Raw genomic sequence first — 13,463 nt, forward strand, 5'->3', positions numbered from 1 at the left:
AACAGCTTTGAGAGTGCAAAACTAAGTATTGTGCCTAGAGACCAGAGTTGCATGGGACAGAACTACCCTTTAACATGGGGTTGTGACACACATAAGCATCTGGTTGGTAGCGAGCTAATACACTGGTTGCGAGTCAAGAAGAAAGACAGCCTCAGAACTGTGAGAATATGACCACTTTGGCCTTTGTGCCAGGGATGACAAGCTCTGTCCATGTTGCTGCCGTACCCCAGGGCTTTAAGTCAGTCACAACATTGAAAACAAATCGAGACTTTTACTGTATAACAACATATTTTTTACTTTACATGAAGGAATCACAATTGGAGGAATTTTCTCTGTGAGTTGTTTTTTTGTGGATCTTTTCTAGGCACAGTAGGCAATACCTTCATATTTTTCTTTGCAAGTTCAACTTTGCGCTGTGTTTCTACGTGAAATTATATTGTACCAATCCCACATGACCATTACCATGAGTCTAATTTGTTTTCATTTACACTTTCAATGGGTCTTCTGAAAATTGGGCACATAATACACCCTTCTGGGTCTACGATGGACAACTTTGCATTAAAGTAATGTGAAAGATTGGTTTTAACGTGTTTGGTTTGCCCACTGTTTCTGACACACTAAGCCCCATTGGCATCAATCTTGATTTAACCAGGCAGAGGTGTTAAAGTGAGCTGTTGGAACTGAGGGAACTGTGGGTCTCTTTAATAATGCAAGAAAGGAAGCACAATTCATGCAGCCCAAAGGTGAAATTTCAGCAACAAAGATTATTGATCGGGAAAAGGCAGTGGTGCCAAAACAAAGCGTATAGCTTTTGGAGTCCTTTTTTTCGCTTTGTAGCAGTGAAGGGATGCTTTTATTTATTTAAAACTATATTTATTGATTTTTTGGTACAACTTAATCACAAAAGCAACCAGTACAGAGATCCTGCTTTTGGGCGGTCGATAAATAACCATAGCTTCCGCTCGTAGCCTCTCCTATTTTGTGTCTCTCTACAGGGAAAAATTGGGCCATAGGTAGGTCTCGTTTTGCAGGCAGCCTTTTCTCCTGGTATCAGCCCTGGGTTTAGGGTGACCACCTATGCACTACTTACACGGGCCTTCCGTGAATTCGGCCTTATGTCCGTTATCCATTTCTGGGAGCAAGTTTACATTTCCCCTGAAAAACAAGTATGACACACAGAAGCTATACTCGACCCCTTCCTCCCAACTGTAAGTGTTGCACGGAGGCACAGAGGGACTCGACACCAGTCTTTGTTACCATCTACGGGCCACTCTGCAGAGACTATCCGACGCAGGACTCACACTTCATCAGAACAAGTGCACGTTCTACCGGTCGTCAACTGATTTCTTCAGGTACATCTTTTCGAAGGATGGGTTGCAAGTGGACCCCAAGAAGATGGAAGCCATTCGACAGGCGCCAACCCCTCAAAGTGCTACAGAAGTCAGGTGTTTCCTGGGAATGGCAACATACTGTGATGTTCCTCGCGAGTCTCTGGGAAGATCAGGATATCATCGCTCAGGTTGATTACACCTGTCAGGCCTGACAGCGTTTCCCTGATGTCGTTCTGAAATACCTCTGCCGCCAACGAAACCCCAAAACTCAGCCTTCGGAATGATCTCAGCCCCACAGGGTAGAGAATGTGGTGATGTGGGGATGTTACGACTGTCAGAGTCCAATTCCAACTGGTGATAGCCAGAATATAAAACTAACTTTGAGAACCACTGGGCTCCATTCAGGTCTGCGATGATATAGTCCATTGTCCATTGTTGGCATAATGTGTTGCTCTCTTTTGATTGCCCGATTGGGTAGGCGCATATCCACGCAGAGGCAGATGGCCCCCGGTTGTTTGGGCTTAGGTGCGATCACCAGTGGTGAGACCCAGGGGGTAGTAGGTCTGTCTACTTTCTCAATAACCCCTTGGCTCTCCAACATTTGCAGTTCTCTCTCTACTGCCGGTCACAGATGAAAGGGCACTCTCCGGTGCCTCAGCGCCACAGGTGTTACCTCTATGTTGATGTGTAATTTGATTTGTTTGTCTCTTAGCTTTCCCAGTCCTGTGAAAAGCTGAGGGAACTCCCTGAGAAGGGACTCCGTGTGTGACTCATATACTTGGCGTGCAAAGAAGACGTGCTCCAGGCCCTCCGCAGTGTGACAGCCTAGCAAGGAACCACGGTCTCCTTCGATGACATAGAATCTAGCTTGAGTGGTATGTTCTTCATTGGTAATGGATACTTCTATGGTACCCTGCAGCGGAAGAGGATCATGTCCTCCGTACGTATACATTTTTGTGTTGCTGGGTGACAGACGTGTCTTCGGAGACAGTTGTTGGTACAGTGTATCGTCCATTACATTGACCGAGGCACCCGTGTCAATGAGCACGGTGGCAGGGGTGTTGTTGATTCTGACGGTGCTCATGGGGGGTGGTCGCCACTTATGTTGCCTCCCTCCTGTGAGGAAATCACGAAAACGTCCTCTTCCCCTTCCTCATCATAGACTGGCATTTTTGTTTCCCCTTGTGCTCCGGGAGCGTGTTCTTCTCTTTCTATGTTCTTGACCGTGGCAGTCTTCCCTTTGGAATCTCGGGGTCTGCCTCTCCCCATTCTGCACATTTTGGTGAAATGGTTTCTCTTGCCGCACTTGTTACACACTTTGCCCCTTGCAGGGCATCCGCCCAGAGACTTGTGTTCGTGCCCACAGCTGCCACATGCCCCATCTCCATTTTTCAAGGTACTCGGCTGCCTCCCCGGGCCTTAGCAGGTATGGATGGCGTCCACTTGTTCTTCTTTTACGGCAAGGTGTCTCAGAGCTGGTGCTGCTGACATGGTCTGTCCCCTTACAGCCGCCATGGCATCCGCACGGACTGCGGAAAGTTCATTCAAGTGGGCTAGAATGAGGATCTCGTCGAGGGCTATTCCCCGCAGCCGCATTAAAAGTTTGCACAGCATTTTGGGCCGGCATCCTTGGATGATTTGTGCCCTTATTTCTTCATGTTGGTTGAGCCCTACGCACATTCTGCCAAGTTTTTGCAGTCTGGCATGGAACGTGTCGACCGACTCCGTCTCCATCTGTTGGGCCTGGCGCAGTTTAAATCGTTCGGAATCAGGATTGAGTTGCGGGTCAAAGTGTTTGTTTAGTGCCGCCACTTCAGCATCCAAGTCTGCTGCATCCCCCGTGTCAGGTAGTGAGTCAAACAACTCCTGAAGTTCATCTCCTGCCATGTGCAGCATCAGTGACCTGCGAACCGCACCACCTCTTTCCCTTGTTGTGCAGAAGTAGTTCTCTAGTCGCCCAAGCCAAAGGTGCCACCTTAGTGCTGCTGTGGTGGGGTCTGCCAACTGACTGAATAGGGGCAGTGCAGCCACCGAAGAGTGTGCTCCTGTGTGAGCAGGTTTGGGGTGTTGCTCTACGTCACTCATGGTTTCTTGGTTAAAAATGTTTTTTTCTTTTTGTAAGGTCGTGCGTTCCCCCTTTCCTTGAGGGTGCGCTTCACTGGTCCCTCACCCCTTATACACTCAGCAAGGTGAAGCCTCTTGCACCCCTAGATTGTTTTAAGTCACCTCTCCTAGACACTTTGTCTATTCACTATTTGACACTGTTGATTCTCTCCACAAGGGTGGTTTTTTTTCAGCGGTCCAGTACAGCACCTGCAGCCCACAGGGAGAGACTGTGACAGTCTAGTAGCCTTTGGGCAGCCTCTCACCTGGTGTACACGGTGCACATTGCAAAGATGGTGTTTATTTATATATTTAATTTTTTCGATGGTGCAGGCACTGGTGTAGCCGGATGTCCGGGTCCTCGCGTTCCTGGCCCTGGAATCTGGACAGTCCAGCCACTTGCCGCCTCAATCTCGGCCGTCTGCATGCGAGGACCGTCCTGTCGATTACACACCTTGCCCGACCAGGCTGGTGCGACACGCCGACCACTGTTGTCACAGGTACCTCACGCGCACTCCCTAGAGGACAGGTGAGCTGCTGCGCGGTGTACGCGCTCTTCTCTGGCTCCGCACCGTGTACGGTGCAGTTTGATTATACTTGATTTTTATTTCTTTGTGCGTAGTGTTGATCACGCCTCGTTGCCACAGTAAGTGTTGCACAGAGACACAGAGGGACCCGACACTATTCTTCGTTACACCGGAACACTTAAACGCGGTTCCGCTCTTTATTAAATAACCTGGGCGAAAGCTCGCCCTCGCGACCTCGCAGGGCAGCAAAGTATTGTAGAGCCTGCATGGCTCTCTACACCAACTACAAAAGGAGTCACAGAGCCGCTCTCTCTCTCATCTGCTTTCCCCTTCCCTCTCTATGCTTTCACTTTTCTTTTTCTCAGTCAATACCTGCTTCCTGCCTATCGCTCTCTTTCACTCCCTTTAACCTGTCCTTTTTGTGAAGTGTCTGTCTCCTCATTAACCCATCTATCTTGCACACCTGTCATTCTCTTCCCCTCTCCCTTGCCCCACCCTTCTCCCTCTGTTTCTCGCTTAGCAGACAGTCACCAATCTTTGTCTCACTGGCACTGCTCTCTCACAGGTCTCCCTTCTACATCGTTCCGTCATCTTTACCTGTCTCTCTATCACACACAGGGCCGGCTTCAGGGCGCTACAAATGGTGGAGCCCCACTGGGCACTGACCTTAGAGGGGTTGCTGCGTTTAGCAATAACATAGCATTTAAAAGCACCTGCAGCTTGTGGTCCAGCTTTCAGGCAGCAACAAAGTTGCCGGGATAACTCTTGTGATTCATGGTCTTGCTACAGAGAGAGATGGAGTTTTGTCTAGTGGCAGTTTTGCCATAAAAAAGCTTAGAGGGTGCCTGCTGCAAAGAACAGATCTATAATCCCAAGCATAAATCCTATTACTATAAACTCCCAATTAAAACGTTGGGATTCTTCCCTCCTCCACCCCTCCATTATTCCAGTCTATCCAACTAACAACTCAATATCCGCTGCTCAAAATAGCTCATAATAATACTAAAACTGTACTCATATTTCCCTATACTAATCCACCACTAATTTCTTTTTGGGTTCCGGAGTAGATTGCTAATCGCTGAAAAGCGCTTAGGCGCCTCGTCAGGGGTAGTAAGTACTATATAAATACTATTACAATTACAATTACAATTTTATGAGGATAGCTGAATGAATTAGTAAAGCCAGCCTTTACCAGCACTTTAAAAAAATGATTTTAGAGGAGCTACTGAGAGATGATGGGCGAGGAGGTCATGTGGGGGAGAGGCACCAAAAAAGACTGTCGCTTAGGGCTCCACTAGTGCTAAAGCTGGCCTTGATCACACACCTGCCTCTCTCTGTGTCAAACAACTTTCTTTTCTGTTCTGTCCCTCTCTGCTGTCTCTCAGCTGTTTAACTTACTTGTCGCACACTTGTCTTTTTCTATCCTTCTTGCTGTTTCTTTCTATCATAACTTTTTCCTTCTCCTTCTCAATCTCACTCTGCTGTCTCTGTCTCAGGTGACCCGACCTATCTCTCACCGCTGTCTCTTTATCTTCTGTCTGCTTATTAACAGTCTCTCACCTCTCACCTTCTCCCTCTCAGCTGACATTCACTTGCCTGTCACTGTCACACACAATCACACCTATCTGTCCTCTCTTCATTGCTCTCCAAGTTGTCTCTATCGCATCTCTCTCTCTTTAACAGTTTTTTTACCCCACTGTCTCTTGCAACTGCCCTACTCTATACCGCTCTCTCACTCTCAGCTGCATTTTTTCTCACCTTTCTTACATTTGTTTCCTCCTCTTTCAATTTCAAAGTTGTCTCTTTATAACCTCGCATAACTATTCCTCCCCCTGTCTTTCTCTACTTCTCATCTGTATCTCTGTATTTCCAGCTTTCTCTCAACGGTGCTTCACCTCTCATGATCGACTTTCCATTTCTCACTCTGACTGTGCTTTATTTTATTTTCTGCTCAATAATCGGTGACCTCCATAAACTTAGGGGTGCTGTTGCCCCAGGGGCAACCATAGTTCAATATTTTGCAACTGTCGCCCTTGCTCCACCAAGAAGACATGGTGAGGGGATGCCCTGCAGCCAGCTGTAGCCTGGCAGCAGCTTATTTGATTTGTTCTATGTGCATTTGCACACAGGCTGCAGAAGTGGATGAGGGGCTCCATGCAGGGCGAAGGCACCTGGGGACACCCTTGCACTGCGGGAGCTGCTGGGCCTCCTATTACGCCCCTGTTGTGACCTGTACAAGAAAGATAGAAGCCATTTCTCAGGATTCCGTCAAAAAAATGCACGTGTTGTAACATTTATGAAATGAAAAGTATGAGAAAAACCGACACAGACATAGCAGTTCCGACCCAGGACACCCAGACCCAATTTCCAAACCCATAATGCATTTGAGGGGCGTCATACCATAAACACTCCCCCTCAAGCTATGACCATCCCACCTCGGCCTGATCGCTCTCCCTGCACACTTATGCCAATGATCATGTAATCACTACAGCCTGGGGTCCCTGCACTGAGATCACTTATTTTAAATGCATTTTCACTGCACATGCGCCTCTTTGTCCCTGCTACAAGAAACTGTGCTGGTAGAGTTGTTAAATCAGTGTATTTCAGCTTAGTTCATCAGATTAGATCACTGGATAGAAAGACATTTATTACAAATGATAGTTTTGGAAAATTGTCATGGCTGGCGACCCCAGCAACAGTACCGCTAGAGAACTAAGAGTCAATTAAATAGTCGTGCAGACTGCAAACGTGGCCTAGATTCTTGTTATATGTAGAGCAACATTACAGACTATTAAATATAAGAGGTACTTGTACAGCATACATCCTGAATTCAAGTGTTTTTAAGTGCACTCATATGTGATAGGAAAGAAAAATGGCTCTCTGTGAAATACAATATTTAAATACTTGCCTAGAATGGCATAGTTTCACAAGCAGGGAAGCTGGTATTGATTTAAGAATATCTAGTTTCACATTTGAAATTCCAGCCACCAGCTGGGTATCTCTCTCTATCTCTTTCTCCTGTTTACATAAAAGGTCATTGTTTTATCTTCCATTTTTGACTCACAACGAAAAAACCCATCACAGAAGATAGCAGAGCTGACGCAGGACCCCCATACACAACTAACAAGCCAAGTATACATTTATATGTGGGGTGTTACACCCCAAACATGCCCCTGAAGCTACGCTTCTGGTGCTCAAGCACTACTAGAGCGAGACACACAGGAAGGATGCCAAGAGAGTGGACATACACAGTTTGAGGCTGCCTTCAAATGGCCCAATGAAACATCCAACTTTGCGATCGGGGCAGGTGCCTATGCAGCATATGCAACACAGATGTTACATAAAGAATGATGTTTGACTGCCTCCAGGAGAAGGATGATACAACTTCCATCGTTGTAAAGCTGAACCTGATGTCACAATTTTATAGGATATATATTTAGACAGCTTATGGGCAGCTACATCATCTGCAGGAGCTGCTATAGCCGGATGACCTCTCCTGTTGATGAAGTCCTGGAAACCAAATGCTGCTCAGAAGTCAATTATTTAAAAACTACCTTTTACGGCCGAAAGGGTTTTGTGCTAAACTTAATGACTTGGTCCAGAACACTGCAGAAGAGAAGATCCTCAAACCTTTCAAGTTATTCACCACCAAGAAAGAAAATTTACTTATTAAAGAGGCAGCCTTGAAAACCACAGGACAAAAGTTTCTCTAGGGGCCAGGCCTGAGGTTCTGGGCTGCATTTGGCAGCAGATCCGGATATGTTACTCCCCAAGTTCCAGAACAATTACACAGGTAACTATAACTAAGTTGAGTTGAGGTTGACACTAGTTTACCATCATAGCAGACTTGGGTTTCGAACAGTTGGGTGCTCGACATCATCAGGGGTGGTTATATCATCCCGTTTTTACATGATCCACGCACAAAAACATTTCTGCTGATGGAGTGTGATTAAAATCTAGTAATTAACATGAGAAGCTTGCAATATAATGCTTAGTAAAGTCGCATAGAAAATGTAAACGTTAACGCATGTGTATGAAATGTGCCCACGGAGAGTAGCCACCAATGTATTCGATGATTAATGAAAATGACTAATAATGAAATATTAATGTACTAATGTATGTTTTGTATTAGTATTATGAATTATATGTTAAGGTTTTGCTAATTAATCACTAGGCCTTAGTTAGCATGAGTCGGGCCTAGCTGTCCGGTTTCATATTAAATGTGTTTTTCTAACGTGCAATGTGCTGACTTGCTGAAGGACATGAAGCCATACTTTTCCAGAAGTTAGAGATGTGTGTGTAACCATAGTAAATCTTCTCATGAGAACCCAACTTGCTCAAGGAGACATTCTTGTGGAGCGCAACAGTGTAATTTGCAACAGGTACAAGGTCATTTAGACTAGGGAAGACAATGGGACTACTGACTTGAGTAACAAATGTCACCTATTCCTCACCTGACATTCTACCCGTTGGAGGCGTCAAACCCAGGAACCAATAAACTATGTGAGAACTGTTATGGGGTGACAATCGTAATGAGGTGACCGATGGACTATTGGATGGAGATAAAGATGCACCAAAACTTGACCAATTGGAAATTAGAGACTTATTCGACAATTTTAATATAACCGCATCACCTAAGGAGAAATCAGCCATTACAAGCCATTCTCTGCGATTCCGAGCCATTATATGCCATTCCTGTGCCTTAGCCTTATGTGCCTTTTTGCTATCACCCAGCCCCTTTTTACTCTGTTTAAAGATTTTGCTGTTTGACTCTTCAAACCATCCTCACCTTTTGCCTAGCCCATTCTATACTTTTCCTCCTTATGAGGAAGGTATTCCTTATTGCCCCGTCTTGCTGAACTTTGCTGTGTTTCCTGGCTGATGGTGAATCAACTGATGTCCTGAGGATGAAGCCTGACTCTGTATGATGACCCATTACGGAGGGTAACTATATAATGATGAAATTTTAATTATCTGTTTGCCTTTCCTTTCTAGGTACCAACTGCTACATTTTGATAGAGACCATAGCTAGATGTTTTCTAAATTTGTGTTGCTAAATTGTTTTGCATGAAGCCCAACATGCTAATGCTGATTCGAGGTTAGTTAAGGGGGTCACTAAATGGACGCAAATAGACAAATGACTGAATCTATGCTTTGTTGAATAATGCGCTAATGATGCTCTGTTAAGATTAATCCATATAGATGTTGTGCCATGTTCTAATGTTCATGATCTTTGCTTTTCTGAAATCTTATTTGAGTTGCCATATTATGACATTGTTGATGTGTTTTCTGGTCTTGAGACTAATAAACTTGCTAGTAGAATTGTAACCAATAGGGAATAAATATCATAAACCGTACTAAATTTGGTGTGGTTATTCATGACTGAAAGGTCATGGTGTGTTTCAATTTTATTGACGTTACTGATTACTTTGATTGATTTGTTATTGTGAATATTGATGAGGTTATCGATTTATTCATTGACATGTTGACTAGTCATCTCGTCTTAAGGAGACTTCAATCAGGGTCAAAAGATTTGCGGCCTAAAACGAGTCCCAGGGTGAATAAATTATCTAGATTGGGACGCGTTATCACTGCCTACCACGTTATCAAGAGACAATTACAAAAGACAGTCTGTGCTTTTGGGGATCCAAGAACTGCTGGAGAAAGAGGCAATTATCCCAGTTCCTGGTTTTTGATTAAAAAGACCAAAAGTGAGTAATCCAGTTCAAACATGGAAACTCTCCATAATCTTAAGTAGGTTAAAATAGCTCCCTTTTGAGCAACTAGAGAAAGCAGACTTGAGTCGGTTGTCTGTTAAGATAGTGTTTTGGTCACCATTACCTCGGAAAGGAGGTTAAGGGAGTTGGCAGCATTGGCTGTTTCCCTCCTCTACTTGTATTTCTTCCCTGACAAGGTATGCCAGAGACTGGATCCCATATTTATTTCTTAAGCGAACTCTGATTTTCATCTGATGCAGTAGCTCATACTACCTGTCTTACGGTCAGGCAGTAATTCAGAAATTCTGTCATCTCTAATGTGTGGAGAGCTTTGTCCATCTATTTGGACTGGATAAAATAATTTGACGGTCCTAAATCTCTGTTTGTGTCGTATGGTGAAGGGATGGTGGGAGGTAGGGGCAGCTGGGAGGCGGGCAGGAACGGGAGAGCGAATGGGGGTGGGAGGGGGCGGGGAATAAACAGAGCCGGGGGATCGCACAAGGGTCGAGATGGCCCGGAGAGGTAAAAACAGTGGGAAAAAGGCAAAAGTACAAAAACAATGCACAAAAGAGCAGCGGAAGGTAAAAGGATACAGTCAGAAACAGTGGGAAGGAACAATCAAAGAACACACTGCACCGAGTAGTTGAGCACAGCGGGAGACAAAAGGTAAGAGGATCTGGTCAGAAACAGTGGGAGGGCACAGTAACAGCAACACAGTGCACAGCGTAGCAGAGTACAGCGGAAGACAGAAAGTGAAAAGATCAGGTCAGAAACAGTGGGAAGGCGCAACAACAAAGACACAGCGACGCAGAGAATAGCAGAGTACAGCGGAAGACAGAAGGTAAAGAGATCGGTCAGAAACAGTGGGAAGGCACAATAACAAAGACACAGAGACTCAGAGAATAGCAGAGTACAGCGGAAGACCGAAGGTAAAGAGATCGGTCAGAAACAGTGGGAAGGCACAATAACAAAGACACAATGCACAGGGTAGAACACTTACCAGCATCGCTGGACACCAGGGATGAGGTGGGGGGCTTCGAACTCGCGATCGGTCGCGTGGGCGGGGTTGGGGAGAGGCAAGGTGGTGCTGTCGGCGCAGGGAAGCGAGCTCCGGCCGAAAGGTCAGGGGTCTCTCACCTGCGTCGCGCAGCGACCGCCATTAAGAGGGGGAGGTGGGAGGGAGGGGCAGCTGGGAGGTGGGAGGCGGGCGGGAACAGGAGAGCAAATGGAGGCGGGAGGGGGCGGGAAATAAACAGAGCCGGGGGATCGCACAAGGGTCGAGATGGCCACAAGAGGTAAAAACAGTGGAAAAAAGGAAAAAGTGCAAAAACAATGCACAAAAGAGCAGCGGAAGGTAAAAGGATACAGTCAGAAACAGTGGGAAGGCACAATCAAAGAACACACTGCACGAGTAGTCGAGAACAGCGGGAGACAGAAGGTAAGAGGAACTGGTCAGAAACAGTGGGAGGGCACAGTAATAACAACACAGTGCACAGCGTAGCAGAGTACAGCGGAAGACAGAAAGTGAAAAGATCAGGTCAGAAAAAGTGGGAAGGCGCAATAACAAAGACACAGAGATGCAGAGAATAGCAGAGTACAGTGGAAGACAGAAGGTAAAGAGATCGGTCCAAAACAGCGTGAAGGCACAATAACAAAGACACAATGCACAGGGTAGAACACTTATTTATTTATTTTATTTATTTATTGATTTTATATAGCGCACAGCTACCCGAAGGTTTCCCGGCGCTAAAGACAATGCAAGACAAAGGCAGGCTCAGACGAGCAACTTAGGCAATTACTGGTTAAAGAGCCATGTCTTAAGCTCTTTTCGAAATCTAATGAACACCCTTTCATGACGCAAGTAAGAGGGAAGAGAATTCCGGAGAGAGGGAGCTAGGAAAGCAAAAGAGCGTCCCCCCATTTTGGCACGTCTGAATTTGGGCACCTGGAATTTTAGTTGATTAGAGGATCGAAGTGAACGAGAGGGCCGGTATTGTTGGACCAGGATATTAAGGTAGCTAGGAGCTAGGCCCGTATTAATTTTATGCATGTAGCATAGGGCTTTAAATTTGATACGATTCTCAATTCTTAGCCAATGAAGTTCACGAAGTGCACCAGAAGTAGGAGTGATTCTGGGAAGTTGGCAAAGAAGCCTGGCCGCCGAGTTCTGAACAACTTGCAGTTTATGTAGCACTTCTTTATTCGCACCCAAATAGAGCACGTTTCCGTAATCCAGTCTAGAAATAACTAGCGCTTGGATCACAGTTCTCTGGGCAGCCATAGGAAGCATCCAGAGAATTTTGCGAAGCCACTTCAAGATAGCGAAACAGGTAGAAGCTACTTTGGTCACCTGTTTTTTCATATTCAACTGATCATCAATTATGATGCCTAGGTTACGTGCAGAGAGGGAAGGCATAGGGGGGGCACCCAACTCAGAGGGCCAATGTTGGGGGCCCCAAAGAGATTTTTTATTTCCAAAAATGAGGAGTTCTGTCTTACCTCCATTAAGTTTGAGTTTATTAAAATGCATCCAATTGGCTATCTTAGATAGTCCCATTTGCAAAGAGGGAGGGTTAGCGGTTTCTTTAGAAGAGAGTGAAAAAATAAGTTGAGTGTCATCGGCATAAGAAAAAATAGTTAAACCAGCTTGTTCTGCTATGCTCGCCAAAGGACTGACATATATATTAAAGAGTAGTGGACTGAGAATGGAGCCCTGGGGAACTCCATAAGGGGATGCATGAGTCAAAGAGGAAGCTATATGAGAGAAAACCTGAAAAGTCCTATTAGATAAAAAACTGGATAACCACAGAAGGGCTTTGCCGCCAATGCCCTTAGTATTAAGAGTTTTTAGGAGAGATGAGAGAGATACAGTGTCAAAAGCTGCGCTTAAATCCAATAGGATAAGAGCTACAGTTTCTCCTTTGTCAATTTGTTGGCGGATATTTTCAGTCACACCCAGTAAGGTCGCCTCAGTTGAGTAGCCAACACGAAAACCAGATTGGGAAGGGTGGAGGATGTTACTGGTTTCTACAAACTGGGATAATTGAAAATTAACATGTTTTTCCAAAATTTTGGAAAAAACAGGCAAAAGAGAAATTGGGCGAAAGTTAGAGAAAATTTCAGGATCAGAGTTAGTTTTCTTAAGTAAAGGAAGAACCATTGCATGCTTCCATGATGCCGGCACATAAGCTTCGGTAAATGACAAGTTAAGAAACTGCATAATGAAGAGAAGTATGGAGGGGTCAAGCTTTTGAAGTACCGAGATGGGGATAGGATCTTGCGGGGAACCAGTTTTAATGCTTGTGAGAATATTAGAGAAAGAGGCAGTATCCATAGGGAGCCATTCATTGAGTAAGTTAGAATGATTGACTTGGGTTGTTTCTTGAATGATAGGAAAAGGTAAAGAGTGAGTAGATTGGGATTTAGTGATAATACTGGCATGATTAGAGTCACCAGATTACCAGTGTTGCTGGACACCAGGGATGAGGTGGGGGGCTTCGAACTCGCGATCGGTCGCGTGGGCGGGGTTGGGGAGAGGTGTCGCAGCAAGGTGGTGCTGTCGGCGCAGGGGAGCGAGCTCTGGCCGAAAGGCCTCTCTCTCGCCACTGTCCCTCGCACCAAACACACCACCACCAGAGGCAGATCCTTCTCCTACCTAGCCCCCAGGGCCTGGAACTCCCTCCCCACCCACCTCCGCAAGACCCAGGACCTCCTACTCTTCAGGAAGAGCCTTAAGACCTGGCTTTTCGAACAGTGATCTCCCATCCCCCCACCCCTTAACCACC

The 13,463-nt window shown here is 45.7% G+C and overlaps 1 protein-coding gene across 2 annotated transcripts in view; it reads left to right on the top strand.

The window, feature by feature from the left end:
* LOC138300602 (heparan-alpha-glucosaminide N-acetyltransferase-like) overlaps window positions 1-13,463 on the top strand; it is a 1,159,463-nt gene that overhangs the window by 211,960 nt on the left and 934,040 nt on the right. The window contains exon 1 of one of the 2 annotated variants that reach the window (XM_069240196.1): window positions 3,809-3,963. The exons of the other annotated variant lie outside the window; for it this stretch is intronic. Coding sequence (XP_069096297.1) covers window positions 3,860-3,963 — 104 coding nt within the window. The 5' untranslated portion in view covers window positions 3,809-3,859. Of the gene's footprint in view, window positions 1-3,808; window positions 3,964-13,463 lie in introns of those variants that run through there. 2 annotated transcript variants of the gene reach the window in all.

Source organism: Pleurodeles waltl, chromosome 6 (assembly GCF_031143425.1).
Source record: "Pleurodeles waltl isolate 20211129_DDA chromosome 6, aPleWal1.hap1.20221129, whole genome shotgun sequence".
Classification (NCBI taxonomy): domain Eukaryota; kingdom Metazoa; phylum Chordata; class Amphibia; order Caudata; family Salamandridae; genus Pleurodeles; species Pleurodeles waltl.